The sequence below is a fragment of the Nerophis ophidion genome, linkage group LG23 (assembly GCF_033978795.1).
Source record: "Nerophis ophidion isolate RoL-2023_Sa linkage group LG23, RoL_Noph_v1.0, whole genome shotgun sequence".
Classification (NCBI taxonomy): domain Eukaryota; kingdom Metazoa; phylum Chordata; class Actinopteri; order Syngnathiformes; family Syngnathidae; genus Nerophis; species Nerophis ophidion.
Genome location: NC_084633.1, coordinates 23,558,339 through 23,585,033, shown reverse-complemented (window position 1 = coordinate 23,585,033; position 26,695 = coordinate 23,558,339). Strand labels below are relative to the sequence as shown.

At 42.0% G+C, this 26,695-nt stretch overlaps 1 protein-coding gene across 1 annotated transcript in view; it reads left to right on the top strand.

Moving 5' to 3' along the window:
* The window catches only part of LOC133541802 (golgin subfamily A member 6-like protein 25), a 245,703-nt gene that overhangs the window by 4,072 nt on the left and 214,936 nt on the right, over positions 1-26,695 (top strand). Inside the window, exon 4 of the mRNA XM_061885401.1 lies at positions 13,558-13,699. Coding sequence (XP_061741385.1) covers positions 13,558-13,699 — 142 coding nt within the window. The remainder of the gene's footprint in view (positions 1-13,557; positions 13,700-26,695) is intronic.

Genomic DNA, 26,695 nt, shown 5'->3' with positions numbered 1-26,695 from the left:
GACGTGTCACAAAGATCATGTGAACTCTCCCCCTGTCCTTCCGAAAACCACACTGCGACTCTGGGGTGACCCGTTCTGATATTGCGGGGATGAGTCTGCGGAGCATGACCTTGGCAAGGACCTTTCCAGCAATGGCCAACAGAGAGATACCCCTACTATTGGAGCAGATGGATTTGTCTCCTTTGTTCTTGTAGAGGGTCACAATGTTGGTATCTTTCCACTGTTGCGGGACACACTCTCGTCTCCACACCTCTGAAATGTAGAGATGCAGTGTCCGTGTACAGAGGTAGCCTCCTACCTTGTCAGGTCCAGGGGATTTATTGTTTTTCAGGGTTTTGACTGCATGCAGGATTTCTTTGAAGGTTGGGGGGAGGTCGAGATCTGGCAAGCTAGGATGTTCAGGGAGCTCTGCAAGGACAGTTGGGTCCACTGGGGTAGGCTGGTTGAGCACGGTGTTAAAATGCTCAGCCCACCGCTCCACTATCATAGCCTGATCCTTGATTAAAGATGTTCCATCAGCAGATCTAACAGGTGCCAGGGAGCAGTTTCTGGGGCCGTAGATGGTTTTCACTGCATCATAGAAACTGTGCATATCATTTCTATCAGCGTGAGACTGGATTTCATTGGCTTTTGAGATCCACCAATCATCTTTCAGTTTTCTGAGAGTTGTTTGGGCCTCAGAACGAAGGGCTTGCCATTGCCTTTTATGGAATTGGGATTGTGGGTTGTTCAGGGTAGCTCTGTGTGCCTTGTGCATTCTGTACAGGAGGGTGGAGATCTCTCCAGCATTCTGGTCAAACCAGTCCTGGTGTTTCTTAGCTTTGAAACCAATGACTTGGGCTGCAGTGTCAAAGAGGATGGTGGATAGGGAGGTCCACTTCTCATCCATCCCAGACTCTGGGGTGATCAGCGGCTCAATGTCTGCCAGCTTCTCAGCTAGGGAGCGACGGAAGTTGTCACGGGTGTCGCTGCTGGAGAGTCTGGCACAGTTGAGTGTTTTCCTCTTAGGTGCACCGTGACGTGTTAGGGGCCGAACATGCATTCTGACCTTTGTCAGAATCATGCGGTGGTCGGTCCAGCAGTCTGCCCCTCGCATAGCTCTTGTAATGAGCACGTCCTTGAGGTCAGCCCTCTTCACGAACGCAAAGTCGATCAGGTGCCAGTGTTTGGACCTGGGATGCATCCAGGATGCCTTATATTTATTCTTTTGTTGGAAGATGGTGTTTGTGATGGTAAGATTGTGTTCCGCACAGAGACTAAGGAGTCTCCTGCCACTGGGGTTGACTTTTCCAATGCCGTGGGCGCCTGTCACACCATTCCAGTTTTGCGTGTTCTTTCCGACTCTTGCATTGAAATCACCAAGAAGCATGATTTTGTCACTCCTCGGGATGTGACTGAAGATGTCATCGAGTGCCTGGTAGAAGCAATCCTTCTCTTCATCATTGGATGGCAGAGTTGGTGCATAGGCACTTAGCAAAGTGACATGTCTGGATTTTGCAAGGGAGATGCGAAGAGTCATGAGCCTTTCACTGACACCCACTGGTGATTCTGTGAGCTTGAGCAGAAGGCTGTTCTTGATTGCAAAACCAACTCCGTGAAGGTGTGGTCCGCCCATGGGGTATCCTTTCCAAAAGAATGTATAACCCTCTCCTACTTCATTGAGTGAGCCTTCCTCGAGGAATCGGGTCTCACTGAGTGCTGCCACATCCACATTGTAGGGCTTTAGCTCGCTGGCAACAAGTGCTGTTCTGCGCTGTGGTCTGTCCGGACTGGCATCCAGGAGTGTCCTTATGTTCCATGCTGCAATTCTAAATGGTATAATCTTTGTATTTCGACCGCGTAATGGAATGTCCCGACAGGTGCGGTTTCCTGCCCGGGTACTGTGTTGAGTGGGCAATCTTTAGGCCACCTTTTCTAGGCTTTTCCCCAATTGGGGTGAGCAGTGCGGTCCCTAAATAGGGGCTGCTCAGACGCACAGGAGTCTGCCGGAAACAGCTGCCACTCAATCCCGGCTGCTAACGACCGTTGTCCTGTGCCGCTGACGTGCAGAGTTCCAGCTAAGAGCTTCCAGCTCATTCAAACCTGCCCCCGTTACTGGACGCTCCATCGCCGTCAGACTTTTGGGGTCGGAGACTCAGGTAAAGAAGATACCTGCGCAATGATGGTTTTTAGAGTAGCATGAAGGGTGCGCTTTTCCCAACGCCACTACCTTGATTGTAAGAAGATCGTTCCAGTGGCAAGGGAGACCCTAGACGACCGGCATCTTCTTACAGCTGCAGGAAGCTGCCGGAATCCAGGTTTTTGGGAAACCGCCTCAAAGCTTGCCGCCACCAGCTTGCTTTTCTGTCGGGGTGTGCTCCCTTAGCCTTCATCCACTTTTACAGCCATTGTGGTGCTTCTCGCTGCTACCATCTTCTGCCTGCTCCATCGTTGAGGTCTTCGGGATCACTCTTAGTCTGGCCTCTACCCTTCGACCTGTTCGACTTGGGTAACCCTGCCAGGAGTACAAGACTCCAGCCGACATAGCTCTAGGGGTCATGGAGACATGCAAAGTGCCCCACCACGATAAGGTGGTGATCCTTTGTTTACATTGTGACTCTGGTGAGCTATTGTATCTTCCTACAGTGTGTAGTAAAGCATGTTTAGCTATTCCTCATCCTGCAGTGATGATAATACTTGTAAGAAACTTACTTTATTTGTCGCCATGGAGGCGACGATTAGTGATTTAGAAGTAGCTAAAATATTGTCGACTGCAGAATGGGCTTTAGCTGCTAGCTAGCTTGCAATGTCTTAAAGCACCTCTTCCTCAGGGTGTTACAGTTATAACTTTACCTTTGTTAGTTTTAGACCAAAATGCGTCCATTCTCCTTTCTCTGTTTACACACTGTGTCTGCTTGTAAGTGCTGTGTGTGTGTGCGCTGCCGAACATGCTCCTCTGCCCGTAAACCAGCAATGACACGGCATGACGACGGGGGACAAGGGGGGACCGGTACTTTTTCGAGGCGGTATCGTACCAAATATGATTCATTAGTATCGCGGTACTATACTAATACTGGTATACAATGCAACCCGAGAAAGTCATTTACAGTATGATGTGCAGGACTTCTTATTTAGATGTTATTAGATCAGTTCACTGTCATTTTCATGTAACACATGTTGTATTTGTTTTGTTCATACCACGGGTGTCAAACTCATTTTAGTTGGGGGGCCACATGGAGAAAAGTCTACTCCCAAGTGGGCCGGACTGGTAAAATCACGGCACAATAACTTAAAAACAGAGACAACTTCAGATTTCACAACAAAATTAGGCATAATAATGTGTTAATTCCACAACTGTATATATCGGTATCGGTTGATATCGGAATGGGTAATTAAGAGTTGGACAATATCGGAATATCGGATATCGGCAAAAAAGCCATTATCGGACATCTCTAGTCGTTATTTATACTTTCTGAATAAATTATTTGATCATGTTCATCAGTCCACTTATTGGTGTTTATTCTCAATCTATCAAGATAATAAAATATCAACATCAAATTACAGGATGTTATTTATGTAGTCTGCTAATTTTCCTCGACTGCTGCATTAACATTGTGTTTGTTTGTTTTTTCCCCATATGTAGCATCATTTACAACAGGGGTCGGCAACCTTTACCACTCAAAGTCCCATTTTGACCCCTTTACAAAATAAAAAAAACAATGGGAGCCACAAAAATCATTTGGAATTTTAAATGAAATAACACTGCAAACAGAGTTTTTTTTTTTGCTTTGTGTTTTGTATAAACCAGAGGTCTCAGACACGCGGCCCGCACCTTAATATGAAAATGTAACGTTAGTGCGACCTGCAAGATTTATATGAATGCCGCTTGACGGCATCACACTAGCCAACCCTCCTAATTCTCCCGGGAGACTGTTGAATTTCAGAGCATCTATTCTCGTGAATGTCGGCTGGTTTTCACGCTGACAACAATAATAAGGGCATGCTATGATGGTGGTATCTTTAATGGCCCCTAAAACCTGTGCTAACAGCTTACCGGCCCAGTCGCATGTTGATGTGTCTGCAGTGCATACTTGTTCAACAGCCATCCAGGTCACACCGACGGTACCCGTTTAAACAACTTTAACACTCTTACTAATATGCGCCACACTGTGAACCCACACCAAAGAAGAATGACATCCGGAGAACATCTGCAGTGTAACACAACATGAACACAACCAAACAAATACCCAGAATACTATGCATCACTGACTGTTCCGGGTAGATTATACACCCCCCCCAACCCCGCCTACCTCAACCGACGCACAGGGGGGGGGGGACATAATCCATACTTGCCAACCCTCTCGGATTTTCCGGGAGGCCCCCGAAATTCAGCGCCTCTCCCGAAAACCTCCCAGGACAAATTCAGGCGGAGCTGGAAGCCACGCCCCCTCCGCGTCGACAGCCTGTTTTCACGTCCACTTTCCCACACTATAAAGATCGTGTCTGTCCAATGATGTTATAACTGCAGAATGATGGAGGGCGAGTTCTTGGTTTCTTATGTGGGTTTATTGTTAGGCAGTTTCATTAACGTCTTCCTAGCGCGGTAATAACACACCACAACAGCAGTCACGTTTTCGTCTACCGTAAAGCTGTTCGTCTGCCGTAAAGCAATGTTGTGACACTCTTAAACAGGCAATACTGCAATCTACTGTACATAGAATAGAATGTACTTTATTGATCCCCGGGAGAAATTCAGCTCCACAGTTCACTCACAATAAACAATTATAATAAAAAATAATATATATAATATATTACATATATGAAAAATATACATTTATTCTACATATATTCTACATTCTAGGAGCTTTGCTAGACTTCTTCTCTCTGACACCACTGACAGGATCACCACTGCCAGCTTCAGAGTTTCACACAGTTTTATTTTCCTTTTCCACACAACAGTTGGACTTCTGCTTTTCAGCTCCCACACAACAGTTCTCGTCCTGCTGTGCAGCTCTCTGCCTCCTTCCTCCCTCATGGTCTCCAGGGCTGCCAAATAAAGGAACTGGTGATTAGATAACTCATTCCAGCTGAGGTATCCACTCACCTGTTGCCGCTTCGTGGCCGGCCCCTGCACATACCCCACCCGCAGGGAACGCATGCGTCACGCCCCTCTCCACATCAAGTATTTTTTATATATTTATGTATGTATATATATATATATACATATATATATATATATATATATATATATATATATATATATATATATTAAATAGTTGACTCTTAACCACACCCCGCCCCCCAACCACGCCCCCCACCTCCCGAAATTGGAGGCCTCAAGGTTGGTAAGTAGGGTATAATCCACCCGGAAGAGTCAGTGATGCATAAGATTCTGGGTATTAGTTCTGTTGTGTTCATGTTGTGTTACAGTGCGGCTGTTCTCCCGAAATGTGTTTGTCATTTTTGTTTGGTGTGGGTTCACAGTGTGGCGCATATTAGTAAGAGTGTTAAAGTTATTTATACCACAACCATCAGTGTAACCTGTGTGGCTGTTGACCAAGTATGCCTTGCAGTCGATGATGTGTGCTATCAGGGGTCACATGCTACATGTGACCTGCCGGCACGCAGATAGCATGGCGTGAAGGCGGGCGCGACGAAATGTTTTAAAGATCGTTAAAAGCATTGTCACCATGACACGCCCTCAAAACAATTATGCGGGTGTAAACCGGAGAATGTTAGCCCAGGGATATTTCTGGGAAAGGTAGTGCAATCCGGACAACCTCCGGGAAAAATTTTGAGGGTCGGCAAGTACACAGCTTAGCCACATCAGAGTGATCAAAGAACCAGCATGCGAGAGCGGGTTGCCGACCCCTGATCTACAAAGATACACAGAATTTTTATTGTGACATCTAGTGGACGCATTCAGAACAGCCGTTTCTTTCATTAAAAAATTTCGGCTCATTTTTATGTTTAGCAAACTCATTCCGCGGGCCGGATAAAACCTATTCATGGGCCTAATCCGGCCCGCGGGCAGTACGTTTGACACCCTTGGTTTATACAGTTTATACTTTGGTTCTTTCCGGTTGTTTCCGTGTGCCCAAATAGGATCGGCCGGATAAGAGGAAAAAAAACAAGAGAGCGGGAGACTTGTGAAGACAACAAAACTATTCTAAACTCAACTGTAACTGGCATTACTTTGCTAGCGTGACAAATGAGGCTGATGGTTCTGTAATTTTGGCACTGCCTTGATTTCTCTTTCTTAGGGAGGGGGGTCAATTTTTGGGGCCACTGCTTTGTTTCCCAAATCTTTTGGCAGAAGTGTGTCAGTGCTCTTATAGTGCTTTATATATATATATATATATATATATATATATATATATATATATATATATATATAAAAACACACATAAATATATATATATAAACACACATAAATATATATATATAAACACATATATATATATATATATATATATATGTGTTTATATATATATATATTTATGTGTGTTTATATATATATATATATACATATATATATATAAACACACATAAATATATATATATAAATACACATATATATATATATATATATATATATATATATATATATATATATATATATATATATGTGTGTTTATATATATATATTTGTGTGTTTATATATATATATATATATATATATATATATATAAACACACATAAATATATATATATAAACACATATATATATATATTTAACGTTAAAGTAGCAATGATTGTCACACACCTACTAGGTGTGGCGAAATATGTCCTCTGCATTTGACCCATATACTGGATACAATCATGTTCTGCTAAAATACATCAACTAATAGTTAATACGTTTCTTAGCTAAATTGCCGACAAATTTAAAGTGCACATAAAAAACAGTTTCACCACTTTTGTCAGAACTTCTCTATGACTTCTTCTGTTTGTTTGAGGTTGTCAATACTGCCACAACTGGTGGAAAAGTGTATTACAATTGAGTACCATACAAAACACAGCCGGGAAACATGTGTTTTTGCACTCTATGCTTAAGACAGGGTGTTTTAAACTAAGTATAATTATATGTGGTTGGACATGGGCATTGATTTTTTGAAGTGGTATTAAAAATGGCATTAATTAATAGACAGAAACATTATATTTGCTGGTACTTGTAGAAACCCTGCTGCTGCCCGTCAACAAAAAGTTCCACCTCCTCTCTGTAGTGCTTCTCCTTGTCGTCATGTATGAGACCCACCACTGTTGTGTCTTCCACATACCTAACTAAGTGGTTTGTGTTGTACTGAGCACAACAGTCATGGGTCATCAGGATGTAACAAGTAAGGGGCTGAGCACACAGCCCTGTGGAGAGGCTGTGCTCAGCATAATGGTGTCTGATCTGTTATTGCCTCTCCGTACAAATAATTAAAAAGTCCTTTATTTAGTTTTGCAGGGGTGTTTCAGTCCTAGTGAGTCCATTTTGTTGATCAGGAGCTGTGGGATTATGGTATTGTAGTCCAAACTGAATTCCACAAACAGCATCTGGACCAATGTGGTCATTTTTTTCCCCCAGGTGTTGCGGGGACAGGTGTACTGCGGTGGTTATGGCATCCCTTACCACCACCTCGTGTGAACATGGAGTGAGTGAATGCTGGATTCTCACTTCTCTGTGAAGCGCTTTGAGTAAAAGCGCTGCATAAATCTAATCCATTATTAGTCTTATTATTATTATCCTTGGTGAAACACTTGGATATGCAAAGTGAAGGGGGGTTGGGTAGAGGTGATGTGACCTTTGACCAGCCTGTCAAAGCACTTCATGGTTAGATTATGAATTAAGAACGCCTTGATCAATGCTGATTAGTTCTTAGAAGGACTTTTCAAATTGCCCCCCCTCAAATTTCCTAGCCTGTTTCTTTTACTCACTGTACCACTTTTGAAGTCATTTTAGAGGCAGGGACAAAAGGAAGTCTTTCTTGTGTTTTTATTAACTACACACTTTTAACACAACACACAAAAGAACTCATTAACACGTTAACAGTGTCAGTCCAAAACTATTTCTATTCTCTCTTAATTGTATTGACTTATTGACCCAACAGATGTCCAGCAGCCCCCTCACATAAAAAAGGAAGAGGAGGATCCGCTCGTCCGCCCCGGCTTTTCAGCTTTGTGCGTCGTCTTCTTCCTTACGCTCTCAGTCTCTCGCGCTCAGCGTCAGATTCCCTCAAGCTCCTTCACTTCTCTTCGCCTCTTCCCCTCACGACCACGGCTGCCGCCCTTTGACACAATGCGACAGGATTGTTTAATCGTGCCCAGCTGGGCGATCTACTCACCTGATAATATTTGCGACGTCAATCTTGGCGCGTTCCGCCTTGCTGCTTGCTCGCCGTCTAAGCCTCCTCGCTGCCATCTTGCAACGGGTGTGCCCTGCCTCGCTGTCGGACTGCCGGCTCCGCCTCTCCACAGTTTGCTTGGGCATTTTGCGGGTGTGGCACCAAACTGAGATGTTGACATGCAGATTTCCAAGCACTCCTCATTATTTTAAATTGATGCTACACATTAGCAGTGCTGCTACTTTTTGGAGCAACGCGTTTGCCGCATACTTGACATATTATGGTTGTCTGTTCAACATCTTCCCGCTTGAAGCCAAACCACCGCCAGACGATGGACTCCCTGCTGTTTTTCTTTGGAATTAAATTTTCCTTCATTTGTTACCAGATTAGCACCTTCTTTCTCACGTATTACCACTCGCACCACACCGTTAGCACCACAGCTAACCTTACCATGCCGCTACCTGTCTGCTCTGCGAGAGCGTATGACGTTGCACGCGCGACAGTATGTGACGTATGTGAGAAGGTGCGGTTGTTTTATGTCTCTGTGAGAAGGAGAGACAAGGAGTGAGAAGAGGATGTAGTGTAATGCCCGCAGCTAAAAGCAACTGCGTGAGAATCTATACTCCAATACTAACAATATAGTCATTTTCTATATCGCACAGAGACAAACCCACGATATATGGAGTATATTACATATATCGCCCAGCCCTAATTCTAACTCATAAATGTAAATAAAAGTCCACTTGCAATGGAGCCAATGGGAGGTCCTCTATAACCATCCAAAAAAGGCCAACCAAGTATTAGTTGAGTTGAGTTTGAGTTTATTTGGAACATGCAAGCATCCAACATGTTACTTCAAAATTTCCAGTTTGTCTTTTCAACATGTTGGAAAAGGAGTAGGAATAATCAGAGCTTATTAAAGGGGAACATTATCAGTAGACCTATGTAAGCGTCAATATATACCTTGATGGTGCAGAAAAAAGACCATATATTTTTTTAACCGATTTCCGAACTCTAAATGGGTGAATTTTGGCGAATTAAACGCCTTTCTGTTCATCGCTCTGGAGGTGATGACATCAGAATGTGACGTCGCCGAGGTAACACAGCCGCCATTTTCATTTTCAACACATTGTAAACTTTGGGTCTCAGCTCTGTTATTTTCCGTTTTTTCGACTATTTTTTGGAACCTTGGAGACATCATGCCTCGCCGGTGTGTTGTCGGAGGGTGTAACAACACTAACAGGGAGGGATTCAAGTTGCACCACTGGCCCGAAGATGCGATAGTGTCTGCCGCCAGACCCCCATTGAATGTGCCAGAGTGTCTGCAAATTTTACCGGCGATAACAGACATGGCACAGAGATGTATGGATAACCTGCAGATGCATTTGAAACGATAAAGTCAACTAAATCACAAAGGGGAGTTTTGTTGATGTTGACTTATGTGCTAATCAGACATATTTGGTCGCGGCGTGACTGCCAGCTAATCGATGCTAACATGCTACGCTAATCAACGCTAACATGCTATTTACCGGCGGTGCGAAGACAGACATGGCACGGAGATGTATGGATAACCTGCAGATGCATTTGCAATGATAGTCAACGAAATCACAAAGGTGAGTTTTGTTGATGTTGACTGCCAGCTAATCGATGCTAACATGCTACGCTAATCAACGCTAACATGCTATTTACCGGCGGTGTGAAGACAGACATGGCACAGAGATGTATGGATAACCTGCAGATGCATTTGCAATGATAGTCAACGAAATCACAAAGGTGAGTTTTGTTGATGTTGACTGCCAGCTAATCGATGCTAACATGCTACGCTAATCAACGCTAACATGCTATTTACCAGGGGTGCTAAAGCAGACATGGCACAGAGATGTATGGATAACCTGGAGAGACATTTGCAACTATATTACGTTTCCTTCCACCCACATTTAATGCGAAAAAATCACTTGCCAATCGACGGATTTAAGTTGCTCCAGCGTCACAAGATGCGAAAGTCCTGAGCGTTTGGTCCGCACATTTTACCGGCGATGCTAACGCAGCTATTCGGCCATGCTATGGCTATGAATAGCGTCAATAGCTATTCGCTCAATAGCTCCAGTTTCTTCTTCAATACTTTCATACTCCAACCATCTGTTTCAATACATGCGTAATCTGTTGAATCGCTTAATTCGCTGAAATCCGAGTTTGAATCCGAGCTAATGTCGCTATATCTTGCTGTGGTATTCCCATTGTTTATTTACATTGGCAGCACTGTATGACGTCACAGGGAAATGGATAGTCGCATCGCAAATAGCGAAAATCAAGCACTTTAAAGCTTTTTTTAGGGATATTCCGAGACCGAGAAAAAAAACTTCCAAAAATACAACAAGCCACTGGGAACTGATTTTTATTGTTTTTAACCCTTTTGAAATTGGGATAATGTTCCCCTTTAAATCCTACCCCTTTTCTTTTACATAACTGTTGCTAAAACTGTTGTTCACTTCTATTTCTCAATTTATTGACAATATACTCCATAAGTAATCACAATAAAAATAAATAAATAACTCTCAGTGAAGTAAGTTCCATTTCATATGGTGAGATGAGTAAGAACATCTAGAAAATGAATGGATGGATGAAATACATTCAGAATGTTTATTATCATGGTTCTTTTTCTTTCTACTTTGTAAACACTTTAGGTTTGAAGAGTTTCTTGAAGTGGATGATATTAGTACATTGTTTGATTGCTTTGCTTAATCCATTCCATCATTTAATTCCACATCCTGATATACTGAAGGTCTTAAGTGTTGTACGTGCATACAAATGTTTTCAATTACATTTTTCTCTAAGATTATTTTCCTCCTCTTTTTTTTGAGAATATTTTTTGTACATTCTTGGCTAGCAAGTTATAGTTTGGTTTGTGTATAATTTTAGCTGTTTGCAAATTCACTATGTCGTGGAATTTCAGTATTTTCGATTCAATGATTAAAGTGTTTGAATGTTCTCTATATCCAACATGATGTATTATTCTAACTGATCTTTTTTGTAACACAGTTAATGAATGAAGTGTACTTTTGTAATTATGTCCCCATATTTCTACACAGTAACTCAGATATGGTAACACTATTGAGCAGTAGAGAATATAAACTGATTTTTGGTCCAGAACATATTTTGGCTTTATACATTATTGACGTGTTTCTTGCTGCTTTATGTTGTATATTTTTTATATGAGATTTCCAGTTCATTTTATCATCAATCATTATACCTACAAATTTGGTTTCATTTACTCTTTTAATTTCTATTCCGTCTATTTGTAATTGTGTTTGACATTTCTTTTCTACTGTTACCAAATAGCATTATTTTAGTTTTACCGAGATTCAAAGAGAGTCTGTTTTTGTCAAACCATCTTTTCAATTAAATTTCTTCTGTTATTATTTGTATTATGTTCTGTGTGTTCTCTCCTGAACAAAACACTGTTGTATCATCCGCAAATAATACTAGCTTTCAATATTTTATAACTTTACAAATGTCATTTTCTATAAAGATTGAATAATTTTGGTCCTAGTATTGATCCCTGAGGTACACCACAGGATATATTTAGTGTTGTAGAAGTGTGTTCGCCTAGCTTCACGTATTGTTTTCTGTTGGTTAAATAACTTCTAATCCAGTTTAAGACCAGCCCTCTGGTGCCATATCGTTCTAGTTTTTTGATGAACATATTGTAATTAATTGTGTGAAATGCTTTGGTTGGATCAATAAACACTGCTGCCGCATATTTTTTTTTTTACTATCTATTGCATTGGTCATTTCTTCTGTCATTTCTATTACAGCCATCGAAGTTGAAATATTAGCTCTGTATACATATGGGTTCTCATCTAATATTCTATGTTGGTTTGTGGAACTCTCTAATCTGTTATTGGACAGTTTTTCCATGATTTTAGAAAATATTGGAAGTAAAGAAACAGGTCTATAATTTGTAAATTGGTGTTTGTCTCCAGTCTGATAAATTGGTGCAATTTTAGCTATTTTCATTTTGTTTGGGAATTTACCTGTTTGAGATGATGGGTATTTTTACGCTGCTTTTGCAGTGTAGCGTGTAGTGTAGCTTGCTACAATTCTCTGAGGATAGCTTAGCTACATTTAATGGAGAGTAACTTGTAGCCTAGCTTACTACATTTTCCAGGTAGTTTGCCCATCACTGTCTATTTGGCCTAGATTAGATAGTACTTTATTTATTCCGTCAGGAGAGTTCCTTCAGGAAAATTAAAATTTTCAGCACAATCCCATTCAAGATCAGACAAACATTAAAGGGAGACAGAACAGGATCGTTGACGGGTCTGCCGGCTTCCAGCGCCCCTTACAAAAAAGATGAGATACAGGTAAACAAGGGCGGGGAATGGGAGAAAAAAATAGAAGATTAAAATAAAATAAAATAAAAATCGGTCTTAGCCTGGGCCCTGGAAAGGGGGTGCAGACTGAGGCCAAGGGAAAAAACAACAACTCATAGCCATAGTACACATCCCTCTTCCATGTGTGTAAGAGGGAAACATCAAACATCAAAGAACACAGAGGACATTAAAGCAGCAGATACAACCAGACACTTCTACATACAGCTATGAATAAAAAGTTAAAGAAACATGTACACTTTGGTGGCCTCTGCGGTGTTCCACACCATCGTCTGCTGGGGTGGAGGGAGCATGGCCAGAGACAGGAGCAGACCCAACAAAGCAACCAAGACAGCCGACTCCACTCTCGACCAGTGTCCAGTCCGCATGGATGAGCGAGGATACGTCCAAGGTGACTGAGGTGTCCGACACCTGCTCACCCAGCCAAGACACCGCGAGGCCTCTCCGTCCCGGCGCTCAGTGCTAGCTCCGCAGCCCTGTCCCCTCATCCACATCCCCTCCAGTCCCTCCAAACAGACTCCGGTGTGGCAGAGACCCAGCAGCTGGTCTCCATGGCCAAAAGGCTCCCGGGAGGCAGATCCAGAAGTCCCCCAAAAAAGCACCACAGAGGTCACGAAAGTGCCACCCCTTGTCACACAGTCCCGAAGGGTCCTGGACCAAAAAGCAAAAAAAAATATAATAACACATGAAAACAAGAGGGAAACACAAAAGGATGACACAAGAGCACAGAGATCCTGCCAACAGCAGCCACTACAGCAGCGCCATCTTGGAAAAAAAAAAAAAAAAAGCTCACATGTGAATAGTTTGAATACTGCAAACTTCAATACAGTAACACCTCATTTGTGTTTTATGTTCTGCAGACGTCCAGCAGGTGTCAGCAGAGAGTCAAGAAGAGATTCCCTCCAAGCAGCAGGAGTGGAGCTCCAGTGTGGGACAAAAGGAGCTACAGGCCCCCTCCCACATTAAAGAGGAAGAGGAGGAACTGTGGGAGCAGCTTCAAAGGTTGGTGGAGGATAATGATGAAGCTGAAGCTCAGTCCTTACAGCTTCATCACAGTCAAAGTGAGGAGAACAGAGGGGCGGAGCTTGTAAGTCAACACATCACAGAAGCTGATGGAGAGCATTGTGAAGATATAAAGTCAGAACCAGACAGCATCTTTGCTCCACTGTCAGACATGTACCACATGATGTCACACTCTTCTGATCACAGTGACCACATCCAAAAACCTTTGGAGAGTAAAAATTACTTTAAAGGTGATACAAGACATCACACTAACAACAAACACTTTGACTGCTCTGAATGTGGGAAATCATTTAGACTGAAGACTGATTTTACAAGACACATGAGAATACATACTGGAGAGAAACCTTTTACTTGCTCTGTTTGTAAAAAAAGTTTCTCCACAAAGCAACACATGACCACACACATGAGAACACACACTGGAGAGAAACCTTTTACTTGCTCTGTTTGTAAGAAGAGTTTCTCCATTAAGCCTGCCATGACCAGACACATGAGAACACACACTGGAGAGAAACCGTTTACTTGCTCTGTTTGTAAGAAGAGTTTCTCCAGAAAGTATAACATGTCCTCACACATGAGAACACATACTGGAGAGAAACTTTTGTCTACCTCTGTTTGTAAGAAGCGTTTCTCCACAACGCAACATATGATCACACACATGAGAACACATACTGGAGAGAAACCTTTTACTTGCTCTGTTTGTAAGAAGTGTTTCTCCAGAAAGCCTGACACCTCCACACACATGAGAACACACACTGGAGAGAAACCTTTTACTTGCTCTGTTTGTAAGAAGAGTTTCTCCACAAAGTCTAACATGTCCTCACACATGAGAACACATACTGGAGGGAAACCTTTTACTTGCCCTGTTTGTAAGAAGCATTTCTCCACAAATCTTGTCATGACCAGACACATGAGAACACACACTGGAGAGAAACCATTTAGTTGCACTGTGTGTGATAAGATGTTCCGGCATAAGTGTCAGGACAGTAAACACAAGTGTGTAACAGTCATGGAAGCTGCAGGGATTTAAAAACACTTAGTGATTGTGCTAAATGTACTTTAAAAACACAGCATGTTTAATATGAATGTATATTTGATGTTGTATGTAGTGCCTCTCATCTTCTACTGTTAAATTTAATGGCCTACTGAAAGCCACTACTACCGACCACGCAGTCTGATAGTTTATATATCAATGATGAAATATTAACATTGCAACACATGCCAATACGGCCGCTTTAGTTTACTAAATTGCAATTTTAAAGGAGAACATTATCACCAGACATATGTAAGAGTCAATATATACCTTGATATTGCAGAAAAAAGCCCATATGTTTTTTTAACAGATTTCCGAACTCTAAAAGGGTGAATTTGGCGATTTAAACGCCTTTCAATTGTTCGCTGTCGGAGCAATGACCTTTCACCTGTGACGTTACAACGGGAAGCAATCCACTATTTTCTCAAACACATTACACACACAAGTCAAATCAGCTGTTATTTTTTTTTTTTTTACTACTGTTTTCCGTCCCTTGGAGACATCATGCCTCGTCGGTGTGTTGTCGGAGGGTGTAACAACACGATCAGGGACGGATTCAAGGTGACTTACGTGGCGTGTGCATCGATTAGCATGGCATGCTAATCGATGCTAACATGCTATTTAGGCTAGCTGTATGTACATATTGCATCGTTATGCCTCATTTGTAACTATATTTGCATCCAGCCTTTCCCTCCACCCACATTTAATGTCAAACAAACACATACCAATTGACGGATTCAAGTACACCAAAGGTCAAAAGATGCGAAAGTCCCTTGTTTGTTCTGCACATTTTACCGACGACAGCTATGCTACGACAGATGGCACAGAGATGTGTGGATATCCTGCGACACTCAAAGTAGATGCATTTCCAACGATAAAGTCTACGAAATCCCAAAGGTGAGTTTTGTTGATGTTATTGACTTATGCGCTAATCAGACATATTTGGTCACGGCATGACTGCCAGCTAATTGATGCTAACATGCTATTTAGGCTAGCTGTATGTACATTTGTAGCTATATTTGCCTGCAGCCTTTCCCTCCACCCACATTTAATGCCAAACAAACACTTACCAATCGACGGATTTAAGTTGCTCCAGTGGTCAAAAGATGCAATCGTCGGTTAGAAGGCGATCGCCGAATAGCTTCAATAGCTATTCACTCAAAAGCTTCAGTTTCTTCTTCAATTTTGTTTTCGCTATCTGCCTCCACACTCCAACCCTCCGTTTCAATACATGCGTAATCTGTTGAATCGCTTAAGCCGCTGAAATCCGAATCTGAATCCGAGCTAATGTTGCTATATCTTGCTGGTCTATCCGCCATGTTTGATTGTATTGGCATCACTATGTGACGTCACAGGAAAATGGACGGTGGATTTACAGATAGCGAAAATCAGGCACTTTTAAGCCTTTTTTCGGGACATTCCATGATTGGAAAAATTTGGAAAAAAACTTAGAAAAATAAAATAAGCCACTGGGAACTGATTTTTGTTGGTTTTAACTCTTCTGAAATTGTGATAATGTCCCCCTTTAATATGAATGTATATTTGATGTTGTATGTAGTGATTCTCATCTTCTACTGTTATATGTTGTCCTGGAGTTTTTAAGTTGTGTGCATGTATTGAATATCATGTATGTAGCTACTAATTTATTTGATTTTCTCATTGTCATCTTTATTTCACAAAATGTGGACTCTAGTAGATTAGCAGCATTGTTACATCATGGATGTTAACTACAGCAAAACATCAACAAAGAAGAAAAAGGCTGAAGTTAGCAACACATCACTGAACTTTAGAGCCATCGTGAGTGGAGTTGCTTGTTTTTATTGCTGCATTTGTACTTATTTCACCTCACATCTTCACTTTCAACCCTAAAGTCTTTTTCAAATATATTGTTGTATGCTTCTAAGATTGATGTTTACTATGTGTGTGTAGTCTGTGGAAAGGGTTGTTGTCCCTTGTGGATCCATTTGTTCACCTGAACAGATACAACAACATCATCATCATCATCATTATCAAAATACAGATTTAAGCACTGTATTAGAGTGCCTCTTGTAGTACTCCAACTCGCCACACTGAGAAGTGGGGGCGATCGTGAGCTAGCAGATGCATGTTGCTATCATGTTTTATCAGCGAGGAAGACAGCATTTGTGTTTACTTTTTTGTCAGATTCAAGTTGTATTGCTCCGCTGAATAAATGAATCACTATGGCTGCCAATATGGAGGATTTTATTTACACACACATATATATATGTATATATATATATATATATATATATATATATATATATATTTAAAGGCTTACTGAAATGAGATTTTCTTATCCAAACGATGTGTCATACTTGATCATTTCGCGATATTGCCATATTTTTGCTGAAAGGATTTAGTAGAGAACATCAACGATAAAGTTCGCAACCCTTGCTTGCTAACAGAAAAGCCTTGCCACTACCGGAAGTCGCAGACGATGATGTCACATGTTGATGGCTCCTCACATCCTCACATTGATTTTAATGGGAGCCTCCAACAAAAATAGCTATTCGGACCGAGAAAATTAAAATTTCCCCATTAATTTGAGCGAGGATGAAAGGTTCGTGTTTGAGTATATTGATAACCAAGGACAAGAAAAAAAAAATAAGTTAAAAAAAATGCGATTGCATTGGGACGGATTCAGATGTTTTTAAACACATGGACTTGGATAATTCTGGGAAATCCCTTATCTTTCTATTGTGTTGCTAGTGTTTTAGTGAGTTTAACAGTACCTGATAGTCGGATGTGTGTGTTCACGGGTGTGTTGACGCCAGTGTCTCAGGGAAGTCGACGGCTGCTTTATGGGCGGCACAAGCTGACCTAAGAAGAGACTTTTTACCACAATTTTCTCACCGAAACCTGCTGGTTGACATTCGTTTGGGATCCATGTTCGCTGTGATCCATAGTAAAGTTTCACCTCTGTGAATTTTAAACAAGGAATCACCGTGTGTTTGTGTGGCTAAAGGCTAAAGTTTCCCAACTCCATCTTTCTACTTTGACTTCTGCAATACTAATTGAACAAATTGCAAAAGATTCAGCAACACAGATCTCCAAAATACTGTGTAATTATGCGATTAAAGCAGACGACTTTTAGCTGTGTGTGTGTGTGTGTGTGTGTGTTTGCAGCGCTCATATTTCCTAACAGTCTGTGACGTCAAGCATACACGTCATCATTACGCGGCGTTTTCAGGAAAAAACTCCCGGGAAATTTTAAATTGCAATTTAGTAAACTAAAGTGGCCGTATTGGCATGTGTTGCAATGTTAATATTTCATCATTGATATATAAACTATCAGACTGCGTGGTGGGTAGTAGTGGCTTTCAGTAGGCCTTTAGGTCGGGGTCTGATCATGACTAGTCATTGATATTGACACCTAAATCGCCCCCTTGTGGTGGAAAATTATAACAGTCATAACTTCCTTCCACATGCTCCAATCTTCCTGTTTTGTTTTATGGTGGGTGAAGATCATTGTCATTCTACATCCTGTACGCAAATTCAAAATGACTTTTTTCATACTCGGCACATTTTCTAACATAATCTTGTTAATATGCTCAATAAGGTTCTATTCAAATGTAATACAAGTAATACGTAAGACTTTATTTGCACACTTAAGGAGATAAGTTTCCAGGTAAAAAGGATTGTTTATCAATTTATTTTCCATGAATTAATTTAGATCCAGAACACACATTGTTATATATCTTATTATAATGATTATTATAATTGAATGTAAGTTTGTGTAAAATATTTTCACACAACAAAGTGTGAATACATGTTGTAAAGTGTGGGCTTGAGTTATAATTGATATAATACAATTAGGTATGGCAAATGCATTTTGTTTACTTGCCAACTATTCAAATTATATTTAATATACATATTTATATAATGTCATGTAATATGACTTCAACATTATTGATGTTAATATAAGAGTTTATTTGCTAACCAGTTCTACTTCTGAGTATTTATTTTATTTTGTTATTGAACAATTAAACACACATAAACAATGTTTAGACACATTAAGGTACTTTCAATACAATATGAGTGTCAGGCCTTGACGTGGATTGAGTGTGCTCCTTCGACGCAGCGGGATTACAGGACGAGCCAGGCGTGAATTCAGGTACATGTTTTTATTTAAACACTCTAATCAAAAATCATCAAACTAAGGGTGCTCACAAAGAGGAAGAAGCTTGGCTAAACAGTACAAACGTGAAACAAAAACACCTGCTCAAGGGCTTGAAAGAAAATTTAACTATAAACATAAACAGCACAATGGCAAGACTAAAGACATGAAACAAAAGAGTGCACTGTGGCATAAATATATAAACTTACTCGGCATGGAACTGTGGACAGGGCGTAAAGGTTTGGACAGCATGGGTAGGGTGCGTGTGAGTGTGAAGATCCCAGGACGAAGACAAGAAAAAGAGTGACTTAAATAGCTGTGACTATTAGTGAAAACAGGTGTGAGGCTGAGAACAGGGATGTGACAGGTGAAAACTAATGAGGTTGGCATGGAAACAAACAAAACCAGGAAGTGCAAAACGTGACAGATTGTCCCAAATCAAAAACATAACATGACAAAACAAAACATGATCCATAGGTGTGACAATGAGTCATTGTTTTTTCAATATTTTACTCAGCAATATAAAAAAAACATCACCATCCATCCATCCATCCATCCATCTTCTTACGCTTATCCGAGGTCGGGTCGCGGGGGCAACAGCATAAGCAGGGAAACCCAGACTTCCCTCTCCCCAGTCACTTCGTCTAGCTCTTCCCGGGGGATCCCGAGGCGTTCCCAGGCCAGCCGGGAGACATAGTCTTCCCAACGTGTCCTGGGTCTTCCCCAAGGCCTCCTACCGGTTGGACGTGCCCTAAACACCTCCCTAGGGAGGCGTTCGGGTGGCATCCTCACCAGATGCCCGAACCACCTCATCTGGCTCCTCTCGATGTGGAGGAGCAGCGGCTTTACTTTGAGTTCCTCCCGGATGGCAGAGCTTCTCACCCTATCTCTAAGGGAGAGACCCGCCACACGGCGGAGGAAACTCATTTGGGCCGCTTGTACCCGTGATCTTATCCTTTCGGTCATGACCCAAAGCTCATGACCATAGGTGAGGATGGGAACGTAGATCGACCGGTAAATTGAGAGCTTTGCCTTCCTGCTCAGCTCCTTCTTCACCACAACGGATCGGTACAACGTCCGCATTACTGAAGACGCCGCACCGATCCGCCTGTCGATCTCACGATCCACTCTTCCCCCACTCGTGAACAAGACTCCTAGGTACTTGAACTCCTCCACTTGGGGCAGGGGTTCCTCCCCAACCCGGAGATGGCACTCCACCCTTTTCCGGGCGAGAACCATGGACTCGGACTTGGAGGTGCTGATTCTCATTCCGGTCACTTCACACACGGCTGCAAACCGATCCAGTGAGAGCTGAAGATCCCGGTCAGATGAAGCCATCAGGACCACATCATCTGCAAAAAGCAGAGACCTAATCCTGCGGTTACCAAACAGGAACCTCTCAGCGCCTTGACTGTGCCTACAAATTCTGTCCATAAAAGTTATGAATGAACAGAATGGGTGACAAAGGACAGCCTTGGCGGAGTCCAACCCTCACTGGAAATGTGTTCGACTTACTGCCGGCAATGCGGACCAAGCTCTGGCACTGATCGTACAGGGAGCGGACCGCCACAATAACAGAGTCCGATACCCCATACTCTCTGAGCACTCCCCACAGGACTTACCAAGGGACACGGTCCAATGCCTTCTCCAAGTCCACAAAGCACATGTAGACTGGTTGGGCAAACTCCCATGCACCCTCAAGAACCCTGCCGAGAGTATAGAGCTGGTCCACAGTTCCACGACCAGGACGAAAACCACACTGTTCCTCCTGAATCCGAGGTTGGACTATCCGGCGAAGCCTCCTCTCCAGTACACCTGAATAAACCTTACCGGGAAGGCTGAGGAGTGTGATCCCACGATAGTTGGAACACACCCTCCGGTCCCCCTTCTTAAAGAGAGGAACCACCACCCCGGTCTGCCAATCCAGAGGTACCGCCCCCGATGTCCACGTGATGCTGCAGAGTCTTGTCAACCAAGACAGCCCCACAGCATCCAGAGCCTTAAGGAACTCCGGGCGGACCTCATCCACCCCTGGGGCCTTGCCACCAAGGAGCTTTTTAACTACCTCAAGGACCTCAGCCCCAGAAATAGGAGAGTCCACCACAGATTCCCCAGGCACTGCTTCCTCATAGGAAGACGTGTTGGTGGGATTGAGGAGGTCTTCGAAGTATTCCTTCCACCTATCTACAACATCCGCAGTCGAGGTCAGCAGAACACCACCCGCACCATACACGGTGTTGATAGTGCACTGCTTCCCCTTCCTGAGGCGGCGGACGGTGGTCCAGAATCGCTTCGAAGCCGTCCGGAAGTCGTTTTCCATGGCTTCCCCGAACTCCTCCCATGTCCGAGTTTTTGCCTCCGCTTCCGCTGAAGCTGCATACCGCTTGGCCTGTTGGTACTTGTCCACTGCCTCCGGAGTCCTATGAGCCAAAAGGACCCGATAGGACTCCTTCTTCAGCTTGAGGGCATCCCTCACCGCTGGTGTCCACCAAGGGGTTTTAGGATTGCCGCCCCGACAGGCACCAACTACCTTGCGGCCACAGCTCCGATCTGCCCCCTCGACAATTGAGGTGCGGAACATGGTCCACTCGGACTCAATGTCCAGCACCTCCCTCGTGACATGTTCAAAGTTCTTCCGGAGGTGGGAATTGAAACTTTGTCTGACAGGAGACTCTGCCAGACGTTCCCAGCAGACCCTCACAATGCGTTTGGGCCTGCCAGGTCTGTCTGGCATCCTCCCCCACCATCGCAGCCAACTCACCACCAGGTGGTGATCGCTAGAAAGCTCCGCCCCTCTCTTCACCCGAGTGTCCAAAACATATTATTGTACATGTTATACTGTACAATTGAATAAATCAGAAACTGATGACATAGTGCTGTATTTTACTTCTTTATCTTTTTTTCAACCAAAAATGCTTTGCTCTGATTTACTTGAATTAAAAAAATGTTCCCAGGGGGTACATCACTGAAAAAAGGTTGAGAACCACTGTTGTAGTAATTTGCTCCCTGGCCCCCAAAGTCCTAGTGGCAGGTGCTAACCACCGACAGGCAATCAGCCTAATTCTTACCTGTATGATAAGGCTATGGAACGCCTCTACCTTGGAAGTCTGGTGTTTACTCGACGGCATGGCGATATCTTTCAGCAGGGACTTGTTGTTGACAACCTCCTCCAGTTTCACTGCTGAGCGTGAGACTAAACATACATTTAAAATAGAACAATGTTTATACAAAATGTTCCAGTCAACTTGAAAACTGGTTATCTATTCACAAGTTTATCTGAATTTTTTGACTTTCAAAAGATCCATCCATCCATTTTGCTACCGCTTATTCCCTTTGGGTTTGCGGGGGGAGCTGGTGCCTACCTCAGCTACAATCGGGCGGAAGGCGGCGTACAGCCTGTACAAGTCGCCACCTCAACGCAGGGCACTTTCAAAAGATGTGCAGTAAAATATTGCTATTCCCTCACTGCTTTCGGGCAACTTATTTGCCTACTTACTTGGTTTGAGACATTTCTTTTGCATACTTCTACCGTGCAGTTGTCCAAGAGCACAAATTGGGAAGAGGTGGCCATGGTCCTTGTGGATGTTCTGAATGTGACTTCCACTAGGCAACCAGAAGTTCCCCCTCTCCAGGCGGTGTAGACGCTGCACTCCCATGCTGTTCAGCACCTGCAATACCTTGCCAGAAGATCCGCCAGCCAAGAGAATGCCAGCAGATAGCAGGATGTTGCCCGCGGCATAAGGGCCAATGTTTGGCTGGCTGCTCCACCTACTCCTCCGGTCACATGATGTACATTGTATGGTCATGATCAGCTGTGTACCGTTCCAATCCCAAGAAGGGCTTATGTCCTGGCTGCCACAGGCTGGACAGTGACACCACTTGACGAGACTCTGGAGGCACGACTCAAAGATGATGTACTTTGGTACCTTGTGGGCGCCCTCTTCCCGCATCTTGGGAGTACGTGTGGGATCTGGCGGCCCGTCAGATTGACACGGATCCGACGTCGATGACCCACTCGGCACGTAGCTGACATCGGAAGAACCACTATCAGAAGGACTTGATGCTGGTCCTTCATCAAACAATGCAGGAGGTGGTCGTAGCTTGGCTTGCATTCCAGACACACCTGGAGATGCTATGTTGGGCTGCATCTCGGGGCTGCTGCACTTGACGATGGGACTTCACTAACCCTGGCTGGCCCAGCTCTAACCCCCTCGAGGATCTCTGGGGTCACCTGCTGTCCTAGCAATAAAATAAAACACACGGTGTTTTATATAATCTGTTAAATTTGAACTAGGATCACATACTAATTATTATCTTTGAATCCACTGCTTTCCACCAACAACTTTCTTCTTCGTAGTCTCCATTATTAATTGAACAAGTTGCAAAAGATTCAGCAACACAGATGTCCAAAATACTCTGTAATTACGCGTTGAACAGAGACGACTATTAGCCGTGTGTGGACGTGAGCCAAGATGTCCCCAACAATTTGTGACGTCACGCGCACGCGTAATCATAAACGTCATCATTCCGCCATGTTTTAACTCCGCGGGAAATTTAAAATTGCAATTTAGTAAACTAAAAAGGCCGTATTGGCATGTGTTGCAGTGTTAATATTTCATCATTGATATATAAACTATCAGACTGTGTGGTCGGTAGTAGTGGCTGTCAGTAGGCCTTTAAAGATGTTCTGTGAAAAACTCTAACAAAATAATGCACAATGAAGAAAAACAATTAATGTGCTCGGTTTGTAATAAAATATTTTCTGTGAAAAACTTGATAAACAAAAGTATGCGGATTGGAGAATAAACATTCAAAAGCTCAGTTTGTAAACAAGGATTCTCTGCGAATAATCTATTGATAACAGATTAAAAAAATACACACAGAAGTAAAAACATTATTGTGCTCAGTTTGTAATAAAATAGTCTTTGTGAAAAAACTTGATGAACAAAATAATGCACACTGAAGAAAAAACATTAATGTACTCAGTTTGTGATAAAAGATGCTCTGTAAAAAAAAGTGCTAACAAACAAAAGAATGCACACTCGGGAAAAACCATTAATGTACTCAGTTTGTGAAAAAGGATTCTGCGTGAAGAAACTTTTGATAACAGACAAAATAATACAAACTAAAGAAAAACCATTAAAGTGCTCGGTTTGTAATAAAAGATGCTCTGGAAAAAAAACATGATAACAAGCAAAATAATGTACACTGGAGAAACACTCATGTGCTCGGTTTGTAAAAAAAAAAGGATGATCTGTGAAGAAACTATTGATAACAAATAAAACAAATTACACACTGGGTAAAACCATAAATGTGCTTAGTTTGTAATAAAAATATTATCTGTGAAGAAACGTATGATAACAGACAAAAAATTACACAAAGTAGAAAAACCATTAATGTGCTCAGTTTGTAATAAAAGACTCTGTGAATAAAATTTTGCTAACAAACAAAATAATACACACTGGAGAAAAACATTAATGTGTTCAGTTTGTAATCAAATATTATTTGTGAAGAAAGTCTTGATAACAGAAAAAATTATGCACACTGAAGAAAAACCATTAATGTGCTCAGTTTGTTACAAAGATGCTGTGTAAACAAAACTTGATAAACAAACAAATTCACACAGGAGAAAAACACATTAATGTGCTCAGTTTGTAATACAAGATTCTGTGTTGAAGAGTTTAAGATTCTATGCTCACATGGAGACAAACCATTAATGTGCTCAGTTTGTTACAAAGATGCTGTGTAAACAAAACTTGATAAACAAACAAATTCACACAGGAGAAAAACACATTAATGTGCTCAGTTTGTAATACAAGATTCTGTGTTGAAGAGTTTAAGATTCTATGCACACATGGAGACAAACCATTAATGTGCTCAGTTTGTGAAAAAAAAAAAAAAAAAGATGATCTAAGAAAAACTTGATAAACAAAAGAATGCACACTGGAAAATCAAGTGCTCAGTTTGTAAACAAAGATTCTCTGTGAAGAATCTATTAATAACAGATTAGAGAAATTCTAAAGGAATCATAATTAAAGGGAGAGAGTATAAATTGGCCAGATGCGGATGACATTTTAGTCTTCCTCTGGCACCCAACATACTCTCTTCCTAAATGAATGCACTCATTTGAACGGTAGGGTCTATTATCAGGACATAAAATCAACATCGGTAAAACTCAACTCCTCTCGTATAATTATAACCCAGAAGCAGTGAAATTATGTACAAAAATCACACACAAAGGAATATTTTCTTATATTGTTTTTTTAATCTCTATAGTTCAAGTTTTACTTAGCTATTGTCTCCATCCAAAATGGATGGAGACTATATATATATATATATATATATATATATATAACCGACGTCCCACTGGGTCATTATTGTCACCGATGTCCCACTGGGTGTGAGTTTTCCTTGCCCTTATGTGGGCCTACCGAGGATGTCGTGGTGGTCTGTGCAGCCCTTTGAGACACTAGTGATTTAGGGCTATATAAGTAAACATTGATTGATTGATTGATATATATATATATATATATATATATATATATATATATACCCCCTGATATGTCTTTTAAATACCTGGGCCTCATTTTATCAAAATATATAACAACATTATCAGTATAAAATTATCTACCCATACATAAGAAAATAAAAGATGACATAGCACGATGGAACTTAATTCCTTTTTTTCGCCTTAGCTGTAGAATTGATTGTATTAAAAGGAATGCACTTCCAAGACTGCTGTACCGATTTCAAACTCTGCCAATAGAGATCAACAAAAAATAATTCACCTTCATGTAGTGTAATGAAAGTTTAAAAAATGCTCAGTTTTGAAACTATTAAAGGGGAACATTATCAGCAGACCTATGTAAGCGTCAATATATACCTTGATGGTGCAGAAAAAAGACCATATATTTTTTTAACCGATTTCCGAACTCTAAATGGGTAAATTTTGGCGAATTAAACGCCTTTCTGTTTATTGCGCTGGAGGCGATGACGTCAGAATGTGACGTCACCGAGGTAACACACCCACCATTTTCATTTTCAACACATTACAAACACCGGGTCTCAGCTCTGTTATTTTCCGTTTTTTCGACTATTTTTTGGAACCTTGGAGACATCATGCCTCGTCGGTGTGTTGTCGGAGGGTGTAACAACACTAATAGGGAGGGATTCAAGTTGCACCACTGGCCCGAAGATGCCAAAGTGTCTGCCGCCAGACCCCCATTGAATGTACCAGAGTGTCTCCACATTTTACCGGCGATGACAGACATGGCACAGAGATGTATGGATAACCTGCAGATGCATTTGCAACGATAGTCAACGAAATCACAAAGGTGAGTTTTGTTGATGTTGTTGACTTATGTGCTAATCAGACATATTGGTCGCGGCGTGACTGCCAGCTAATCGATGCTAACATGCTACGCTAATCGACGCTAACATGCTATTTACTGGCGGTGCTAAGACAGACATGGCACAGAGATGTATGGATAACCTGCAGATGCATTTGCAACGATAAAGTCAACAAAATCACAAAGGTGAGTTTTGTTGATGTTGACTGCCAGCTAATCGATGCTAACATGCTATGCTAATTGATGCTAACATGCTATTTACCGGCGGTGCTAAAGCAGACATGGCACAGAGATGTATGGATAACCTGCAAATGCATTTGCAACGATAAAGTCAACGAAATCACAAAGGTGAGTTTTGTTGATGTTGACTGCCAGCTAATCGATGCTAACATGCTATGCTAATTGATGCTAACATGCTATTTACCGGCGGTGCTAAAGCAGACATGGCACAGAGATGT